The sequence below is a fragment of the Peromyscus leucopus genome, chromosome 2, assembly GCF_004664715.2.
Source record: "Peromyscus leucopus breed LL Stock chromosome 2, UCI_PerLeu_2.1, whole genome shotgun sequence".
Taxonomy (NCBI): domain Eukaryota; kingdom Metazoa; phylum Chordata; class Mammalia; order Rodentia; family Cricetidae; genus Peromyscus; species Peromyscus leucopus.
Genome location: NC_051064.1, coordinates 34,615,348 through 34,637,457, shown reverse-complemented (window position 1 = coordinate 34,637,457; position 22,110 = coordinate 34,615,348). Strand labels below are relative to the sequence as shown.

At 43.6% G+C, this 22,110-nt stretch overlaps 1 protein-coding gene across 3 annotated transcripts in view; it reads right to left on the bottom strand.

The window, feature by feature from the left end:
- Positions 1-6,616, bottom strand: part of Faxc (failed axon connections homolog, metaxin like GST domain containing) — an 81,404-nt gene extending 74,788 nt beyond the window's left edge. The window contains exons 1-3 of one of the 3 annotated variants that reach the window (XM_028877998.2): positions 6,338-6,616; positions 5,556-5,677; positions 442-577 (exon numbers count right to left, since the gene is read on the bottom strand). In XM_028877998.2, coding sequence (XP_028733831.1) covers positions 442-577; positions 5,556-5,662 — 243 coding nt within the window. In that variant the 5' untranslated portion in view covers positions 5,663-5,677; positions 6,338-6,616. Of the gene's footprint in view, positions 1-441; positions 578-5,555; positions 6,297-6,337 lie in introns of those variants that run through there. The other 2 variants (XM_028877999.2, XM_028877997.2) reach the window with 2 other exon arrangements.
- Positions 6,617-22,110: the final 15,494 nt, after the last annotated feature.

Genomic DNA, 22,110 nt, shown 5'->3' with positions numbered 1-22,110 from the left:
AGCTAAGTGGTAGAACCCTGGACTAGTACATGAGATGCTAGCTTCAATCCCTAGTACTGCCAACCTATTTTTTTTTTTAAATGTGCCCAATTCCTCCTGTGCCCTCTAACCCCACATTCGTGGAGGACAAAATGATGAGTGAAAAACCTAAAAGAGAAGTCCCACCAGGTAGTAGAACACTCACATTTCTCACCAGCTGCCCTGGATGCCTCTCCAAACCTCCAACCAAAGGACCCATTAAAAGAAATACTATGATTCCTTCATTAAAACTGATGTAAAAAGAATTCAATACACCCTGGAATCCAAGTATCTCTCTCTTACTAGAGACTGGGGTCTAACCTTCAGACCCTTCTACTCTGACATCCATTTATGACATTAACTACACCCTCCTCTATGTGATATTGAGAACAAAAAAAATAAAACATATTTGCAAACAAGTACCTGATAGGGTAGGTCAGCCATTCTTAAGTATGTTTCCATTTTCAAACAGAAAGGAGATAAGCTGGGGACACCATTGTTAGGTCTTGCAAACTGGTGTAAAATAATAGCATCCTTGGAGTCAAGCTCTTGCTGTTTCCTGTCAAAACCAAAACAGAAATGAAGAACAGTCTGCATGTTAGTTTTCTGTTGCCTTGGGGCCTTAAGAGGACCCTGTAGGGTTGTAGGCCTCTGAGCACAAGCGGAAGTGTGTGCGACAGGTCTTACCTCATCCAGTGTTTAGAGAATGGAAGTGGAGTGGACATGCAGGTGGACCTTACAGACTCTGAAGTGACTATAATCCAGTGGCTCTGGGAAGTAACTACAAATCAACATGCAGCCTATGGGCAAGAGGAGTAGTTTTGGAACAGGTATTTTGTGCTTACTATGTGTTCCACCTGATTCTGCACCATGCTCATTTCATGGGTATTATCTCATTTAATCTTCAAAACAACCCTATGAAGTAGATACATGACATATATTACAGGGATGCAAATACTAGAAGGTGAGCATGGTACTTCAGGCCTTTAATCCTAGCTCTCAGGAGGCTGAAATGGATCACTCATTCACGGCCTGCCTGGGTGACAGAGAATCCTGGGTAGAGACATAGTCACATTGCAGAGCCTGGACGGTGCCTATATGCCTGCCTTACCCAAAACTTGGAAACAGACCCTTCTCAATAAGGTGAGGAGATAACCGAATGAGTCTGCTGTGGCATGGTGCACATTTACAGGGAATCTGATACTAAACATTCGGTCTCTTTTTTTATATTGATAATCACAAGAATTAAATAAAACAATATCTGTAAATATTTAGTAGGCTATTAAGCATTGAAAGTGTAGAAGAATTTATTCTTACACAACAAGATATGGTCTTGTTCACTTACAAAATCTTCCCAGTTCACCCAATCTGGCTCATAAACTCCTCAGAAACCTATTACAATTTCCATCTTTTTGTCTGCCTAGTTTTTCCCAGTTAGATAAACTCCATTCTCAAGGCTTGACCCTCCATAAGCTTCTACTTCCCTCTCCAAATTCCAGTTTAATTCGACACCTACTTCTGGCCAAGCGGGAATGGCTTGTCACCTTCACCATGCGATGCTCACTAGCTTCAGCATTTCCGCTTCATAAAACAAGTTCTCTTGAGGTTTACTAACCAAGAGCCTAGGCAATTTAAAGAACTCAGAATGACTCATTCTGGAATTACAAGCCAAAAAATTAAAATATTTACTATGAAACAAAGGTTTTCCTTTATAGGAAATGTGTGGGAGGTCAGGTATTAAAATCCAGGATTCATTTTGACTGTCAGCAGACAACACAAACTCTGCAATTCACAGCTGACTTTGCCCAGTAAAATAATTCACATCACAAAGTGGCATTTTCATGTAAATTAGCAAGGCAAAAGTTTAAGCACTAAAAGGAGATAAATATGAAGTCCTCTGCCCTACTGGCCAGAAGAACCAAATTCTAAAGGTTCACTTAGGACCCTCATAGTCAAAATAGATGCTGGTCAGGTGTCAACATGTGCCAATGACTTTATAGACACTGCCCATATTAACCTACTTAATTCTGATAATAGCAATCTACAGTGGACATTGTTAGAGTTTAACTTTGGGACACCACACTAACATTTTACAGTAGACAGGAAAGTCAGAGTGTAACTTGCCCAAAGAACACCAATTTCAGATCAAGTGTGTCAGACCAAGACTGGTAGCAAATCCCAGCCATTCAGAAGGCATAGGCAAGAAAACTGCAAGTTCAAGGCCAGCCTAGACAAGTCAGCTAGACCATGTCTCAAAAAACTAAAATGCCAAAAGTGGAGTGAGGTGAAGATCCAGTCCTGTGGTGGGCTACTTGGCTTCCATGGGTGAAGCACTGGGTTCAACCCCTAGCAAAAATGAATATATATATATATATATATATATATATATATATATATATTTGAAATAACTCTAGATCTCAAGAGTCCAAAGAAAAGAAAATTTGGCAATTCCTTGATTAGTTTTATTAACACAGTCACTCTGACTCAGCTAGCTAGTGATGGCTAATCTTTACTGAATGCCCATATGACAAACGGTCCTAAGTAGTTCCCATATGTTAACATATTAAATCAACTGGATAAGGAATGCTACTGTTATTATTTCTACTCTATAGATAATACTAATTGATAATTTATTAGCATCCAAGGTGCATGACTGGCTAAGCACAGAATCCAATTTGAACCCAGATAGTCTGGCCCCACAGGCATCCTTCTACTTGTCAGAGCCCTTCCCCTAGTTTAGGGTCAGGACCTTCCTGTGTGGTTTATTTCCTAAAATGGCCTTAGAATGAGATTTGAAGAGAGAACACCTGCAGAGGCCAGATGGCTCACCTAATAGGAACTAACAAGGTCCAGCCCCTGCTCTAAGGACATCACAGATGATCACGCCTCCGTAACAGGCAATGAGTCAATCATGGATATCAGATAGGGACCCTTCGGCTGGAGTACCCAAAGCTCAAATGAGCTCCGGGGAATGAAGTTATTATTTAGCCATCCGGTTTACAAACAAATTTCCAGATGCTTGAATGGATTTAATATAGATGCCAGGCCATTCTCCACTTGGGGGAAAACAAAGGGTTAAGACAATAATTATTTAAAAATATAACAATAGAGAAAAATACAAATAACAAAAATAATATCCCAGAGAAGCACCCATGCTTCACCCTAAAAACACCTGCATTGGTTATACTCATTAATTAGACTTCTTAAGTGATCTGACAATTTCATTTTCTCACGAGACAAAGCCATAGATTAAGGTTATTCTGGGCAGCAGGAAGTCCAGGTAGGGTGGGGAAGAGCTGACAGTTGCCAATGAACTCAGACAGTGGGGGCCATGTTGTGCTCTATTTTCCTCCCACACATTTCATATTTTGATTTGTTCTTCTGACTAAACTGTACAGACAGTGGAAGCTCAGATTTCACAGGAAGTGGAAGTTCCCCTAGCTTGTACCTTCTGAAGCCTGTCTTAATGCTCCTGTCTGCTCCTTATCGCTCTACTCTTGGAAGCTAGCAGAAAGTTGCATCTTGACCATAGGCCTGTCTTCCTAGGAAACGCCCCCATTCTGCTCCTTTCTCCTCCTTTCTCTACCACAAAGCAAGCACCTTCTCACAAGCAGCCAGGAGCCTCGGTCTTACTCCTGCTTCTGCGTGATCTTGGGCAGGTTACTTAGCCTCCTTCTACTCTGTAGTGGTAGGTGTTAAAGATACTTGCAATCACACACACAGAGTCCTGCTAAGTTCCCAAAACTTCGGCAGCCTTCTTTGTGCTTGTATTATAATAAAGTTTATCAATTCATTCGTCAAGAAGCAAAAGTAAATGAACATGGGTCTTAAAACATCTTGATCCAAGTAAGTATCCAAAGCCGAGGCTTGTGGTCACCATAATGGGGAAAGACCTAGCGTGGGCAGAGGACTTTAATAGTGTCCAAGATCCAGAGCTTCCAGGGCGTGGTCTATTCCAAAGTGAGCTTCCAAGGCCCCATTATTTCTGCAAGGTCATCTAAGCCACTTTTTGGATTCGGCCAGATGAAGTCTTCACTCTCCACAAGCTGGAAAAATGCTGGGAAGCCACCTGGTGCAGGGACGGTCCTCACAGGCTTCGGATTGAAATACAACCGAGAAACAATGAGCTACTGTTTAAAACGCTGCAGAGGTGTGTGGGAGTTCTTTATATGGACTGAAACCTGACTTGAAATCGAGTTCTAACACAGGCACAGATGGGGAGTAATCCTGGAGATATTTCACTTTAAAACTTTTGTATTTGGTTCAAGTAGATTCAAGGCAATGAACTAAATAAGATGCAGCAAACTTAAAACACACTTCTCAGTCTTCCAACATGGCTAAACAATATGAAAGCCAACACATTTTCTCAGCCCTAGCTGATTTCTTACCCTCTCAGAACCAACAAACTGTGAACACTGTGGGGCTACTACAGTGTCCTCCTGGAGTTCTGCAAGCTCTTGGGAGGTCACCAGCGACTTTATAACCTCTGGAACTAAGCACCTCTATTCACTCACTATATTCTATTCACCACACCCCTGGAAAATGTGTTGTTAACACATCCTTGTCCCTTCAGAAAATACTGGGCAAAAGGGAAATGCTGAACTACTGAACACTAGTCTGCCTCCAATAATCTCCAGTGACTGGGGCCCCAAATGCATGGGAATTTTAGCCATTAACGGACATATCAGTTAACCAAAAACTGTCTCGGTACACTGTGGTATCACCTACTCCACTAAAGCCCTATGGGACTAGTCGTATCAACAGCAGGGGCCTCCATTTATTGTAATTCTCAAGTCAGCTCTGTACACATTCTGCGGCAGGCAGCCATGAAACTGTTTACAGCTCAGGGAGACTCCCTGTTATGTCAAGTACCCCATGTGCTGGTGCTGCCCTCGGAGCTCCCACTGATCACACAACAATGGCATTTAAACCTGAAGGTGCTCACAATTCCATACCAGGTAATCAGTAAGCAGGTTAAGGCTGCATCAAAACTGAACAGGGCGACACTTAGCCGAGCATCTTTAACAGCGACAGGAGGTTCCAGGCTTCTGCAACTGCAGCCTCTTAATGATGTTGACATTTAGAGAGGAGTAAGGGAGAACTAACCTTTTAAGTAAAGATGAGGCTAATACTTAATATTCCAGCATTATTACCCATCAACCAATTAGGCGTTTATAAAAGTGTACCTTCCTGTTTCTACAGAGCTTCATTCTATTACTGCAGTTAGAATCTTCCTATGGGCTTTAACAGATTGTTTGGGTCCATAACACTAGTGACTCACAGCACTTTGCTTTTAGCATCGAAATGCTAGGAGGCAAATGCTTTCCCCTCCCAATTTAATTCTCCCATCAACTCTAAATGGCCCCTCACAAGTGGCCAGGTGACCATGAAACCCTTAGAGAGAAGATGAGAGAGGACGCTTGGACCTTTGGGCGGCAGGATGGAGGGTCTGGCCCCGGACCCCCCTTCGCGCCAGCCCTTCCCGGGCCAGGTGCCCCTGTAGGCGCCCGCGTGTGGGGACCCTCTCTGCGGCTCACCTAATGACCAGGAGTTCGTGGAGCAGATACGCAGCCGCGGCCAGCAAAGCTCCCCCGGTCAAATAAAGGGTTTTCTTCCACCAGGGATCCGAGCCCAGCCCTGCCATGATCCCACCGTAATCCTGCAAAGGGAAAGCGATGATGTCCCCATAAAAGGAGAAGGGCTCCTCGGACCCGGCCCACCAGCCGAAGAAGGAGATGCTCTGGTTCCAGCTCAGGTCCACCACGCACGGCCTGGACGAGGCAAAGCCAACTCCCCAGTGCATGCTGCGCGGCTGGCTCCGGGCGCCCCTCCCAGGGCCCTCGCAGCCCGCATGGGAAGGAGCCGACGCCCGGGGCGGGCGGGCGATCGGGCTCAGCGGGGCGCGGGGGGCGCGGGCGACGGTGGCGGCAGGAGGACGCGGGCAGCGGGCGGAGGGCCGGGCTGGCGGGGCCCCGGAGCCCGGAGAGGCAGCGGCGGCCGCCGGCCTCCCTGGCCGAGGCCTCTGGCAGCGGCTCTTTGTGTCGGCGCGTGGAGAAGGCCACGTGATGTCATTGCTCCCCTGGGCCGGCAACGGAGGCGGGAGAAAGTCACCTACCCCGCGCCCTGCCCCCCGCCCGGCATCTCGCCGGTGCGCTGCCTGCCTCCCCTCGGGGACAGCGGCAGGGCTGGGTGCCGGCCGGGGCTCTGGGAGCGGGCGGCCGGGGACGCTGTGACTGCGGCTGGGCCGAGCCCGCAGCCGCCGCCCTCGGTTCCACCCGCTCCTCCCGCAGGCGCCGTGCGCGGCGGGCGCGGGACTCACCTGCCCTGAGCCGGCGGCCCGAAACGTCAGGCGAGGGCAGTTTAAGGTCGAGAGTGTCTGGCCATCGGGAAACGTCTGCTCTGGTTGCTTAGAGCGCTTGGGCAGGCACAGACACCTGGGTCTGGGCAGGGTGCCGACGAAGAGATGTCTGCCTTGACAAATATCAGCAGAAAGGACTCTAGGTGAGAAATCTCCCCGCTGACAGCTTGTCTTTCCCCCTGGGAAATCGTTATCGAGGGTATCACTGATGCATATTTTATGGGTCTCCTTTCCTTTTGGTGCAGAAAACTGTAAAATAAGCAATTGTGTATTCAGTGGTTTCCGCCACCCTGGCTAACCCTGAAGAGATTGATTAGGGATTGAATTTAGGGCCTTTACACATACATGGTAGGCATGCTCTACCAACAAGCTATGTTCCCAGCCCTTTCAATCCTTATGCGCAGAGAACAAGACCATGTTTTATAGAAGTTTGTAATTGGTGCACGAATTCTAGCCAAAGCATGGGCAGTTTTAGCTTAGAGGAAATAAAATAAAATCATTAAAGACATAAGATTCTTCACAATTAAAATGCAAGTATGAATATAAGAACACATTCGTCCCCTAAGATGGCAGAAACTGGGATAGTGATGAAAGGGGCTCCCATTTCCTGGACTTCGCCCCTTTAGAATAAACAAGTAGTCCAGCCGTGCTAGAACTAATCATTGTTTGCCCCCAAAGATAGGGAAGGAGACCCTAGCCAGGTTGACACAGATTTCAGGGATCCCTATCTCCATCCCACAGAGCCACTCACTGCCGTTCACTTCCACAACTCCTCCGCTGTCCACTGTGGCGTCTTGAAAGTATCAGAAAATTGTTGAGTATTGCCTGATCTTTGACTCAAATATGGTTTAAATGTTCATGATACTATAATGGGCATCTTGAAGAAGCAGGTGGAGTCGAGTAAAATCTACAAGAGAAACCAAAAGACCATCTTAATTGGATGCAGGTTCAATTTTTGCATGACATAGAAGACAAAAGATTATTATTACTATAGCCAAATATGATGAAAGGAAACAGTCGACTCCAAAAAGCCACTACACCTAAGAATCAAGTAAACTTTCTGAGAACAAGGAAAGCAGATACAACCATTCAGGCAACAGCTATGCAAGCCTTTAGCCAGCTTTGCATCCGAGGTCCACCTAAGCCTCACTTAGAAAAGCATATGCACAGAGGAGCACAATCCAGCTACAGAAAGAAGGCAACCTAAGGCTCAGGGCAGGGAGTCAACCAGGTAATAAGCCCAGCAAAAGAAAGCTAAACAGGCCAGAGAGGTGACGCATGCCTTTGACCCCAGGACTCCTGAGGCAGAGGCAGGAAGATCTGTCTCAGTTCCAGGACAGCCTAGTCTACACAGTGAGTTCTACGACAGTCAGGACTACACAGAGAAGCCCTGTGTGGGAAAAACAAAAAGTAAATAAATAAATGAACAAATAAATAACTAAACAGAATTGGGTTAACCAAAGAGCTGGGGAGACTGGGTCTTTGAAGAATGGCTTCTTAAAGCCCAACAGACACTCAGGTCCCAGATTGGACTGGCAGCAGCTGTGTGGTCCCATCCCATCTGAAGGGGTAGGAGCCAAGCTACAGTACACCTCCTAGGTTCCACCAGCCACTAGGATGGTATGAGGATTCCAGGGTCAGAGCCAGCACCTTTATTCCATACCTACTATTATCACAACTAATTTGTCAGCTTTGGTATTTCTTCATGGTCAAAAGAATGGAATACATGTCTGGCCCTGGGTGGAAATATGGCATCCTGATCTTCTCCAAAGAACAGAAAAATTCATACTATTTATTGCCTCCTCCCTTAAGAGTTCATTCATCTGGGCCTGTCAATCACTTGGCCAAGAGACCAGCCCCTCAGAAAGGCTGATGCTAACACTGCTAAAATTTTCCTGGAGTTCCTACTGACTATTTTTAAGTTATTTTGTGAACAAAACTAAGAACCCAAAGAGGGAGTTTTAATTTCCCCACAATGGCATTAAAATCACACTTGGTTCAAAACTAACGAAGTATTTTCCTTTTTCAAGTTTTTTTTTTTTCAAAATTAACTTCCATCAAAGTGTTGAAAGGGAAAGGAACTAACTAAATATCTGCCTATGTGGTATTGTGCTACATAATTTTTTGAAACAAACTTTCTTAGACAGTGTTCTCACCCATCTTACAAACAAGAAAACAACTCCCAGAAGAGCAATTAACTATCCAATTCCAAAAGCTTGTAGGAATAGAGCCAGTATCAAAACCCAAGGAAGTCTAAAGGCTCACAAGTGACCCAGTGAACTGCCCACTGTAGTTCACACCACACATGGGTGCTGAAGTGGTGTCTGCAGTATTGAAGGACTACTCCTGCTGCAGTTGGAACTGTGTCTAAATTGAATGGCTACAAAACCTCAGTTGCCTATCGTTACATTGTCACCTCTTCCATGATAGCTGGCCAAGAGAAAACCAAATAACTTTCCCAAACTTTCAACCGTATGTAGATAGCCAGGTGTGGTGGCATATATATATATATATATATATATATATATATATATATAATATATATATATATATAGAGAGAGAGAGAGAGAGAGAGAGAGAGAGAGAGAGAGATCGTATATATATGATATCATATATATATTACCTGCACTCAGGCTGAGGCAAGAGGATTTCCAGTTCAAAGCTAGTCTGAACTACCTGCTTCAAAAGCAAAAATAGCTTATATATCTATCACCTGTGAGTCAGCGACGATGATCAAATAAATGACAGTTAGGTCACACCAGTGCTTCTCGAGCACTTCTGTGCACATGAATTATGGGAAAGCTTGTTAAAGTGTACATTCTGACTGTGTTTTGAAGAACCCAGGAGTTCTGTGTTCCTAACACATTTCCAGATGTGATACCAGATGATGGTCTGAGTGACAGTTCTCTTTTTCTTTTTCTTTTTCTTTTCTTTCTTTTTTTTTTTTAAGCTGAGGGTCGAACCACTGAGCTAAATTCCCAAAATAAATTCTTTTCTTTTCTTTTCTTTTTTCTTTTTTTTCTTTTTTCTTTTTTTTTTTTTTTTTTTTTTTTTTTTTTTTTCGAGACAGGGTTTTCTGTGCAGTTTTGGTGCCTGTCCTGGAACTCACCCTGTAGACCAGGCTGGCCTCGAACTCACAGAGATCCACCTGTCTCTGCCTCCCAAGTGTTGGATTAAAGGCGTGCGCCATCGCCGCCCGAGTGACAGTTCTCTATGCCACCAGCTCAAAGGGAATTAAGAACTTGGACCACTAAAAGCGTTTCTTGGCAGGCGGTTCCTCACTAGGCCACACTATTTTTTAGGAGTTTGGCCATTACATACAGATAATGGGATTGGGCAGGAATCAAATCAGAAATTTTAAAAATGTACCAAGACTCTAGAAGAACAATCAGGGCAGACCTTGATGCGTATCTGACCCTGCAAGTACTGGGAGCTAAGGGAGGAAGCCTTGGGGCAGGAGAGAAACTTAAGGAAGAGGGTAAGAGAAAAGGGGACAGATAAGAGGTGTGTCTTGCCTCTACTTCCCTACCTGAGCAGTTAAAGATCTGGAAGATTTCTCAGACACAATCAAGTGAGCAAGATAGACATTTCATTTATGTTAGTAACTTTCTAACATGATGTTACAATTCTTGTTTTAAAATACAACTTGGGATATTTAGGGCCTTGCTACTGTAACAAGTAGATGTGAGATGATGCTTTTGTTCATTTTAAATAATTAAATGTGTTATGCTATTTTGTTAAAATGCCTCTGATTATTCAGTAATAAATAATTTATTTGATAATGTTCTTCTGAGTTTTATTGTAAGGATTTGGTTTTCTTTTTTTGTAGTTTATTTATTATTATTATTATTATTATTATTATTATTATTATTATTTATTTTACAATACCATTCAGTTCTACATAACAGCCACAGATTCCCTCGTTCTCTCCCCTCTAGCCCCCTTCCCCTTCCCCCCAGCACACCTCCCATCCCCACCTCCTCCAGACCATATGGTTTTCTTGATTTGTGTACTAGATAGTTTTATGTCAGCTTGACACAGCTAAAGCCATCTGAGATGAGGGAGCCTCAATTAAGATAATGCCTCCCTTAGATCGGGCTGTAGGCATGCCTGTAGGGCATTTTCTTAATTAGTGATTGATGGGGGAGGGCCCAGACCATTGTGGGTGGTGTCATCCCTTGGCTGGTTTTCTTGGGTTCTATAAGAAAGCAGGCTGAGCAATCCTGGGGAGCAAGCCAGTAATTAGCATTCCTTCGTGGCCTTTGCCATCAGCTCCTGCCTCCAGGTCACTGCCCTGTTTGAGTTCCTGTACTGTCTTCCTCTGATGATGAACAGTGATGTAGAAGTGTAAGCTAAATAAACCCTTTCCTCCCCAAGTTGCTATTGGTCATAGTGTTTCACTGAAGCAATAGAAACCCTAAAACAATTTGTATAGAAGAAATCTAATATTGTCCTACTTGCCTGGGAGACGTGATTTTTATTTGTTTGTTTGTTTGTTTGTTTGTTTGCCAAAGATTGAGCCTATGGTCTTGCACATGCTAGGCAATCACTCTACTGCTGAGCTATACCTCTGGCCTATACTTTTCATTTTGAGACAAGGTCTCACTAAGTTCCTCAAGCTGCCCTTGAACTTGCCATCTTCCCACCTCAGCCTTCAAGGAAGTGGAATTGCACACCTGCACTGATAGACTCAGCAATAAACATTATATTCAGAAGCCACCATAAAGTGACTTTATCTATGTACTTTTTGATCCATTGGACTTGACTTGGGCATCTTATAAATTACTAAGCAATTCTCAGAAAGCATGTCCTACAAGACGAGCTTAGTATCGAGGTGGAAAATGGGGAACTAATAACCAGTCTCAGATGAGTGAGGAGAGTTGAAAATGTTTCATTAGAAGGATGGGGACATTTTTTAATTCAGCAGTTTCCTAGTACAAAGGACAAAACCGACATCGCATTTAGATGAGCAAAGCAAGAAAGAAAAGCATATCCAGGTAACCAGAAGGGCCAGTGGAGGTGGAAGGTGAGCCAGACAGGTGTGGGAGAGGCAGAGTTAAGGGATGAGTTCTTCAAGAAAATACGAAGTGGGATCAATAGAGTCATATTGAACCAATAGAGTCCAAGTGAATTCAGCCAGCAGAGCAGATGCTACTGACCTTAGTGGGTAATTAGTTCTTTTTAATTTTTTTCATTGCTATAACAAAATACCTCAGTCATGTTAATTTAATTAAGGAAAACTATTTATCTCGAATTTTTTGAGGAGACGAAGTACGAACAGCACAGTGCTGGCTGTGGCAAGGCCTCCATGGCAAATGGCAGGGTGCCGGCAAGAAAAAGAGATCACATATTGATAGAGGAAGCCGGAAGGAGACTCAGTCAGGCTACGGTCACAACCAGCTCTCTCAGTAACTCTCTCCAGGACATCAGTGTGTCCTTTGAGTGACTTAAGAACTTCCCACTAGCCATGACTCTTAAAGGTTCCATACCATCATCTTGAGGACCAAACCTAAATACAAAAACTGTAAAACAGACCACAGCAGTGAGTGAGCACAATCAAGTACTGGGGAGGCCGAAGCTTGGTAACTCACTCTCTCTCTCTCTCTCTCTCTCTCTCTCTCTCTCTCTCTCTCTCTCTCTCTCTCTTTCCCCAGGATTTCTCTGTGTAGCCCTGGATTTCCTGGAGTTTGGTCTGTAGACCAGGCTGGCCTACAACTCTGCCTGTCTCTGCCTCCCAAGTGCTGGGATTAAAGGTTTGCACCACCCACATCTGGTTTGGGCAAGTGGTACTCTCCATGGTTCTGAAAATGGCTGCTTCATCATCTCCATCCTTATCCCCCAGGATGCTCCTAAATAGCCTCATCTTTCCTAGTTAGAACTGAGTAGGCAGGGTCTCCTTATAGTTTAATACCTTTGCATCTCTAAACACCTGAAATCTCAGCAATATGGTGGCCTAAACAAGACAGGGACAATGGCAACACCAGCTGATCTGCCAGTGTGGATGGGAGGAATCTCACAGGGCCCCACCCCTTGATGAAGAGCTACAAGCAATCAAGGACCACTGAAAGAGAGAGAATTAGTCTTCCCCAGGGATGAGCCCTCTAACTCACAATCCAATATAAAGTGGTCAGCCCTAAAAACATATGCATATGAGTAATCATAAACCAACTCAGCACGTTGTATTATGTATTTATTTGTGTGTGTGTGTGTGTGTGTGTGTGCGCGCGCGCGCGCGCGCACGCTTAACAGTAATTAAAAAAATACATGAATTTGACAGGGAATAGGGGAGCATGGAAGAGGTTGGAAAGAGGAGACCAAGTGAGGAAATAATGCAAATGCAGTACACACACACACACACAGAGAGAGAGAGAGAGACAGACAGACAGACAGACAGACACAACTTCAAATTCATTTTTTTAAATATTTATTTATTTATTTATTTATTTATTTATTTATTTATTTATTTATTTATTTATTTATTATGTATAGATTTCTGCCTGCATGTATGCCTACAGGCCAGAAGAGGGCACCAGATCTCATTATAGATGGTTGTAAGCTACCATGTGGATGCTGGGAATTGAACTCAGGACCTCTGGAAGAGCAGCCAGTGCTCTTAACCTCTGAGCCATCTCTACAGCCCTCAAATTCATTTATAATCCACGGCAGCACAAGTCTTTTTATTCCATCACTAGGGAAGCAGACACAAGTAGATCTTTATAGGTTCAGGGCCGGCCTGATCTACATAGCAAGTTCCAGAACAGCCAGGACTATATAGAGACCCTGCCTCAAAAAAAATTTAATTTAGTAAACAAAAAAGAAAATAAAATTCTGCTTTTCTTATATGTCAGACTAAGTTCACTTTTGAAGGATGCATTTGTGTTGAGTGCTATGTTAATATCTTTTCATTTTCCATTGGCCTATTGGATTGGATTGATTTTTATAAGGTTGTAATTGAGAGAAAACTCTTAACATGTAGCCCACACTGGTCTGGAACTCATGGCAATCCTCCTGCCTGGGTCTCCTTGTGTTGAGAATGTAGAATTGTTCTGATAAGCATGAAAGGCAGCAAGGGAAGCTTTGTTCAAGGACCTGTTGTCATGGGATTCTGCAAGCTAAAGACTGGCAGATTGAGCTTTGTGCCAAATACAAGGAAAAGTGGAAGCTCCAAGCCAAGAAACTACTGTGGGGGAGGGATGTGTGTGATTGGAAAATTAGTCAGAAACCATATCAAGGCTAGGAAGAATTACTGCTCAACTCCAAAGGAATACTGTTGAAGGCAGGTCAGGGCGAGGGGCTATCACTTGATAGATGGAGTCTGGTAAGGAAACTTGATCAACCAGTGATCAAATAGGAAATGGGGGATTCTGGGTAAGCTAACTCCAGATTCTTGCTAAACTTTGGCAGTGTGTAATATTCGCAGAAGTCCATACTTCTCAGCCTAGATGAGTGGATATCTTTAAGGGACTGAAGTTTGATCAAGATTCTTAGGCCAGTATCCCTGTGGAGGTGGCACACTCTGAGATATGACCCTATCGTCATTGACAGGCAGAACAGTAAGTACAATGACTGTTCATTGGAGTTACTCAGGAATGGATGGAGATGTTAGTAAGGAGAAGAGCAAAGATATTTAAATAAGGAAGTGACCCAAAGGGGGGGGGTATTTGCAATACAGCTGCACCAGATACAAGAGTTGGACCTGAGCCCTGGAGACGCTCCTACCTAAGTAACAACAGTGAGCAAATACCCCCAAGGGGGGCGGGTATTTGCAATACAGCTGCACCAGATTCAAGAGTTGGACCTGAGCCCTGGAGATGCTCCTACCTAAGTAACAACAGTGAGCTCCTACCTAAGTAACAACATGTCACTACATGTCCCTTCTCTGTTTCTACACAGGCAGGTATACATTCATAGGAATCACTTCTAAAGTTCTAAAAAGTGTTTCTTTCACCCATCCCTCTCTTTTTATTCTCATTTTCTTATCATCTCTTCTTGTTATATTTAGTTTTGCCCTTTGGGGTTTGATTGATTGATTGACTGAGACAGGGTCTTACTATGTGGCCCTGGCTCGATTAGAACTTGCTGTGTAGACCAGGCTGGCCTCAGACTCACAGAATGCCTGCTTCTCTCACCCAAGTGCTGGGATTAAAGGCCTGTGCCACCATGCTCAGCTGCAATCATCCTTTTCTAACAACATGGTCTGCTTTTATTTTTAAAACCATTTGCACCTAACTTGCATGTTTCTTACTCTTCAAGGATTCAGTTCCTAAGAACAAAATCATTTTCTTTTATGGGAAAATTAGCATATATAAAAAATAAACCCAATCAGTTGTTGCAGAATATTTGTTTACACTGTAATGAGGTGCCTTTGCCTAAGGCGCCTTCTGATTGGCTTAATAAAGAGCTAAATGGCCAATAGCTAGTCAGGAGAGATAGGCAGAACTCCCAGGTAGAGAGAGGAAATGCGGGATAAATGTAGGTATGTGAGAGGCACCAGCAAGACACGGATGAATCAGACACATAAAATGGGGTAAAGGTAAAAGCCATGTGGTAGAACATAGATTAATAAAAAGATGAGTTAATTTAAGTTATAAGAGCTAGTTGAAAACAAGCTAAAGGCCAAGCTTTCATAATTAATAAGAAGTCTCTGTGTTGTTACTTGTGAGCTGGTGGCCCAAAGAAAAATCTTACTATAATCAGTTCATTATATATGCCAATTATATGTGCCAAATGTCACACTAAAAATATAAAACTGTAAACCAGAGCTAAGATATACATACACATTTTATACACAAATACTTTTTTTTGAGGCAGGATTTTGCTATGTGGATTTATTGGGAGCTAATCCAAGGCTTTCTCAAAGGCCCTGATAAAAGGACAAAGAAGACCTAGTTCTGTGTCCTTTGCCAGGGGCAGACTTGGCAAAGTCCAGTCTGGGGCCAGGGCTTCAAAGGAATTAAGGTTTCTGTTCCTGGTAAGCTGGCCTTTCCCCCTAAAGAATACTGGGGTTATCAGTCCCAAGGCTGCTGAGTGCTTGGTCTGTGGTGCACTTGAAGTGCCCAGTGTTCCCTTTGTAAAACATTGCTTGGTTAGCGTCCCACTGAGATGTCCTACTGTATGCTAGATTTCTGCTGACTCTGTCCATTTCCCCCTGAAAACTGTATACAAGATGTTATGCTTCTTCATAAACTTGCCTGTGTGAGCCATTAGCTTGTGTAAGATCTGCTGGTCCCAAACTTTCCTGTATTCTTTATTTTCTCATCCCCTAGTTCTCTCCAGCAGGACCCTGTCACTGAAGAATGACCTTCTGGTCCAGGTCATAGACTAGAGTGGCCTCAAACTCTGTCTGTGCTCCAGCTGCTCTCAAGTTTATGATTATCATTACCTACTCTACGAGTTATCAGGACAAAGAGCCTTCTGACAGAATTAAGGACACTAAAATATAACAAACTTTCTTTTTTTAAGACTTTATTTATTTATTTATTTATTTATTTATTCACTGGTTTTTTTAAGACAGGGTTTCTCTGTTTAGCTTTGGTGCCTGTCCTTGATCTCACTCTGTAGACCAGGCTAGCCTTGAACTCACAGAGATCCGCCTGGCTCTGCCTTCTGAGTGCTAGGATTAAAAGTGTGAGCCACCACTGCCCAGCAAGACTTCATTTTTAATTGTGTGTGTGTGTGTGTGTGTGTGTGTGTGTGTGTGTGTGTGTGTGTGTGTGTGTGTGTTGCTGTGAAGGTCAAAAGAAGGCACTGGATCACATGGAGCTGAAGTTATAGCTGGTCATGAGCCACCCAATGTGGGTACTGGGAACTGAACTAGGGTCCTCTGGAAGAGCAACAAGTGTTCTTAACTGCTGAGCCATCTCTCCTGTCCCATGTTATAATCATTCTTGGTATAATAAATATAGTGTATCAGACCGAGGCAGGGGAGAACAGAAAGAGTGGTTCCAACATGGGACCAGTCATGGCTGGGTATGTAGTTCAGGTGGTAAAGTGCACAAGGGTCACTGGAATGAACGAGAATCCAGAAAAAATAGAAGCACACTTGTGAGAGAGTTTTTGCTTGGTTTGAAGTGAGTGAACACACTTCTAGTATAGACTCTTGAGGTAGGAAGACACACATCTTTGATCTGGACCTTGAGGCAGGAATATCTTTAATCTGGGCCACAACTTCTGCTGGAAGGCTAGATAAGGACATAGAAGAAGACATTTGCTCTTTGACTGCTTGCCCTCACCTTGCTAGCACATCCATTCCTTCACTGGCTGGCATTGGAGCCTACTTCTTTGAGATTCCAGCCCCAACAGAAGATCAGCTAGGGCATACAGCCTTGTGGACTGGGAAACTAGGGGATTCTTGGGCTTTCCATTCACAGCCAGCCATTGTTGGATTAGCTGGACTGCAGTCCGTAAGTCATTCTAATAAATCCCCTTTCTACACAGAGAGATTTATTCTGTAAGTTCTGTCCCTCTAGAGAACCGTAACTAAAACAGGATGATGAAAGGAATGGGGAAAACAGAGTATTTAAATATTCTCAAGCTATTCTTTTATAAGGCATTTAATCACCAAGGAAAAAGTAGTAACTTTACAGTAATAAACCTAGCAGACACCAACCAATCAAAATGATGAAAATTAAAGCTACTCGTAAGTACTAAGGATGTGTCTCCTAATGGGACACACTGAGAAAGGCACAATGCCACTTCCGTAGTGTGCTTGTGTGCTGTTTGTTTGTTTGTTTGTTTTTTATTCTTTTCATTTTTATTTATTTTTTTTTGGGTGACTGAGAGGCCTATAGCCTTTTACATGTTGGGCAAGTGCTCCACCACTGAGCTACACCCACGCCTTAGTATTCTTTACAAAACTGCACTATCTGAATTGATAATTGACCAATTTTCATGAAGAAAATCAGAAAAATTAAAGTTGCAGAACATTCTAAGCAACCCTCCGTTGAATCTCAAGTGCCAGAAGAAATATAAGAAAGTCTCCTAAATTAAACTACAAGTTGTTATGATTTATTATTGCGCAGGGCCTGAGGTATCCTGCGCTCACAGAGAACAATGCTGGCATGCTAGGCAGACCTGCTCCATGCGGGCATGGCGGCGGAGGGGCGGGGGGACATTCGCAACCCAGAGGCTGCACGCACGTGGAAATGGTTTGTTATAATGAGAGATAAAGAGAAATAGGAAAAGACAGCAAGGAGAGGAAGAGAGAGAGGGAGTTCGAGGGTGCACACCTCGTAGGAGGAGAGAGAGAGAGAGAGAGAGAGAGAGAGAGAGAGAGAGAGAGAGAGAGAGAGAGAGAGAGAGAGAGAGAGAGAGATGGGCGGAGTTTTTTTTCCTTAAAGACTTTTATGTCAGGACACAGGGTGGCGCCAAGGGGCAGGATCAGAATATTAACCCAAGTACTTGATTAATACTGGTCAATCTGACTCCCTTGAATGAGCATGAGGTGCAACCAGACATCTTTCAGCTTCCTCTGGCTGCAAACCAAGATTCCAAGCAAATTCATTCACATTTCTTCTCTCTGTGTTTTGCGTTTTTCTTCCTTCCTGATACAGAAGCACCATCTCTTGTTAGCCTATCAGCCCTGAAGTTTTATCTTGAAGAGGAATCTTGTACCTGGAGATGCTGGGAGAAGCTTATTAGGTTAAGACCCTTCCTATAGCCTTAAACCCTGCATATCACTAGTCTTCAGGAATAGATGCTTCTGAAATGAGTTATTCAAGCTGGATACCTCTATAAACACTAATATTAAAAAAGAAAACTGAGCCGGGCGGTGGTGGCACATGCCTTTAATCCCAGCACTCAGGAGGCAGAGGCGGCGGATCTTTATGAGTTTTTACTCAGGAGGGAGAGGCAGTCGGATCTTTGTGAGTTTGAGGCCAGCCTGGTTGGTCTACAGAGCAAGATCCAGGAAAGACAAAAAGCTACACAGAGAAATCCTGTCTGGAAAAAAAAAAAAAAAAAAAAAAAAAAAAAAAAAAAAAAAAAAAAAAAAAAAAAAAAAAAAAAAAAGAAAAGAAAGAAAGGAAAAGAAAGGAAAAGAAAAGAAAACTGTCCCAGCACTCGGGACACAGAGGCAGGTAGCCTTCTATGAGTTCGAGGCCAGCCTGGTCTACAGAGTGAGTTCCAGGGCAGCCAGGGCTACACAGAGAAACCCTGCCTCAAAATAAAACAAGAAAGAAAGAAAACTGTAATCATTTTTTGAGCCCAATTCCCTGGGATTTAGTTGAAATTAGCCTGTAAGTTCAACTTAGTCCTACCCAAAGGCACAGCATTTTCATCTCTTCATCCCAGAGGAGCTAATTCAAATACATAAACTGTTATTACTGAGTTGTCTTCAATGCTCAGCACTGAACAATATGTGTATTTAATAACTTAAAAATAGCAATCTTGCCGGGCGGCGGTGGCACACACCTTTAATCCCAGCACTGGGGAGGCAGAGCCGGGCGAATCTCTGTGAGTTCGAGGCCAGCCTGGGCTACCAAGTGAGTTCCAGGAAAGGCGCAAAGCTACACAGAGAAACCCTGTCTCGAAAAAAGAAAAAAAAAAAAAAGAAAAATAGTAATCTTTTTCTAAAGTACTGTTTGGGAAGAGCTTTCTAATCAATTCCCAAAGTACACATTTCTTTTTTTTTTTTCTTTTTCTTTTTTTGGGACAGGGTTTCTCTGTGTAGCATAGGTGAATCTCACTGTATAGACCAGGCTGACCTTGGCCTCAAATTCAGAGATCCGTCTGGCTCTGCCTCCCAAGTGAAGCACACATTTCTTAATATCAACATTTCTTATTCCAACAAGTAAAATAAAGTAGCTTTGTTTTATTATTAGAACACTCCTAAAATTCAACTTAAGTGTCAGTTTGTTTATTTATTTATTTATCTATCTATTTATTTATTTACTATGTAGAATGTTTTGTTTTTTAAAACAGGGTCATATATAATCCAGGCTGGCCTGAACTATGTAACTAAAGATGACACTTGTGTGAATAGGAATCACCCCCATAGGCTCTTGTTTGAATGCTCGGTCATTAGGGAGCAACACAATTCGACAGGGTTAAGGGGTTAGGGTTAGTTGACTGGCCTTGTTGGAGGAAGTGTGTCACTGGGGAAGGGGGGGACTTTGGGGTTTCAAATGCTCAAGCCAGGCCCAGTGTCTCTTTCTCTTCCTGCTGCCTTCAGATCAGGATAGAGAACTCTCAGCTGCCATGTCTGCCTGCTCCCCACCATGAAAAAAATGGACTAAAACCTCTGAAACTAAACAAGCCCCAATTTAATGCTTCCCTTTATAATAGTTGCTGGGGTCATGGTGTCTCTTCATGGCAATAGAACACTGACTAAATCAGAAGTTGGTACCAGGGAGGAGTATTGCTGTGACAGGTCTGACCATGATGCTTGCTGGTGGAATATGGACTTTGGGACTTTTAGATTAGGAAAGCAGTTGAATGCTTTAAGCTGAGCTTTAGGCCATGCTAGTAGGGACATGGAAGACAGTGGTGCTGAGAGCAAGGTAGATTATGACAGCCCAGCTCTAGAGGTTTCAGAGGAAAATATTAGTAAGTGGCCACGAGACCATTCTTGTGATATTTTAGTGAAGAATGTGACTGCTTTCTGTCCTTGTTCAAAAAATCTGCCTGAGGCTAAAAACTAAAGTTTTGGTTTAATAGCATTGACAGAGGAGACTTTAAGACAGCCTAGTATAGACTTTGTCTTGTGGCTACTAGTGGTTAGTCATATTCAGATCTACAATGAAAAGGAGCAGGCTGAGCATGGAAAAGTGCAAAATGTGCAGTTTAAGGAAAAAAAGGAGCACCAGGAAGTACAGTAGACCTAGGTGAAGTGCTCACAGAGATAAAAAGTTCAAAGAAAAGCCTGATCCTAAATGAAATAAAGGGAGTGGTGACCTGAGGGCAAGGCCCTACCCAGCTAAGCTTCCATCTTGTGAAAAGGAATTAAAGAAAAGCTTAACAGGGAAGGAAATCATCAAAAACAGAAAGCTGATACTGATATCATACAAAAACAGATAACTGAATGAGGGTCCAAGTTCCAGCCCCAGCAAGCAGCAGAACTTGGCAGGTTCAGCAACATGGTTCTGGTTTTAGAATCAAGAATACAAGAAATGGGTTGTGAGCCAGGCGGTGGTGGTGCACGCATTTAGTCCCAGCACTTGGGAGGCAGAGACAGACCGTGAGTTCGAGGCCAGCCAGGTCTACAGAATAAGTTCCAGGACAGGCTCCAAAACTACACAGAGAAACCCTGTCTCAAAAAAAAAAAAAAAAAAAAGAATTGGTTGTGGAATCTCCTTTCAAAATAAAGGAAAGCCACTGAGGCCAGGTGTGTGCCCTTGCCTGGAGGTCTAGAGAGGCCATGAAGCTGTGAAGGTGAAGCCTGGAGTGCCCTGGAGACCCCAAGATATTGGAGATGCCAGAGTTGTGTGATAACTGCTTAGGAAAGCTAACAGGGAGTGGAACTAGCCCAAGAGAAAGAAGTGTGCTGCAGTCAACAAAGCTGAAAGGAGTTGGAGATCTGAAGAGTGCTTTGACATCAGACACGGAAATGCCAAGTTTGGAGTTTGCCCTGATGATTGTTGGTCTTGCTTTGGTCCAGTACTTCCTATGTTCCCTTTCCTCCCTTTTTGGAATAGTCATGTATATCCTGTGTCATTGTATGTAGGAAGTATGTGATCTGCTTTTTGCTTTTGCTTTTACAGAGGACTGCAGTTAAGAAATTGCAGCCGGGCGGTTGTGGCGCATGCCTTTAATCCCAGCACTCGGGAGGCAGAGCCAGGCGGATCTCTGTGAGTTCGAGGCCAGCCTGGGCTACCAAGTGAGTTCCAGGAAAGGCGCAAAGCTACACAGAGAAACCCTGTCTCGAAAAACCAAAAAAAAAAAAAAAAAGAAAAAGAAATTGCCACAAGTCTTGGAAGAGTCTTTGAACTTGGCACTTTTAAACAGTGTTGAGGCTGTTATAGACTATGGAGACTTTTGAAGTTGGAATGAATGCATTTTTGCATTGTGGTATGGCCTATGGGGTCCAGACAGTGGACTGTGGTGATGTGAATGGGAATGGTCCCCATGGGCCTGTATGTTTAAATGCTTGGTCATTAGGGAGTGATGCTACTGGACAGGGATTGGGAGGTGTGGCCTTGTTGGAGGAAGTGTGCCACTAGGGGTTGGTTTTGGATCTCTTAATCCAAGCCCAGTGTCTCTCTTCCTGCTGCCTTAAGATCAGGCTGTAGAACTCACAGCTACATGTCTGCCTGCATGTCACTGTTCCCCATTATGAAGGTAATGGACTAAACCTCCAAATGTAATAAAATCCCAATTAAATACTTCTTTTATTAGAGTTGCTGTGGTCATAGAACATAGCAATAGAACACTAAGACAACCCTGAACTCCTAACCCCCCTGACTCCATCTCCCAAGTTCTGATATTGTGTGTGTGTGTGCTACTACCCTTGATATAGGATCACAGTTGACGTGTGTGTGTGTGTGTGTGTGTTTGTGTGTGTGTGTGTGTGTGTGTGTGTATGTGTGTGAGAGAGAGAGAGAGAGAGAGAGAGAGAGAGAGAGAGAGAGAGAGAGAGAGAGAGAGACCAGCCAAGGTGCAGAGAGAGAGAGAGAGAGAGAGAGAGAGAGAGAGAGAGAGAGAGAGAGGGAGAGAGAGAGACCAGCCAAGGTGCACACTCAGGGGTCAGAGGACTTGGAGGAGACCTTTTCCTCCTTTTACCATGTGAGTCCCGCGAT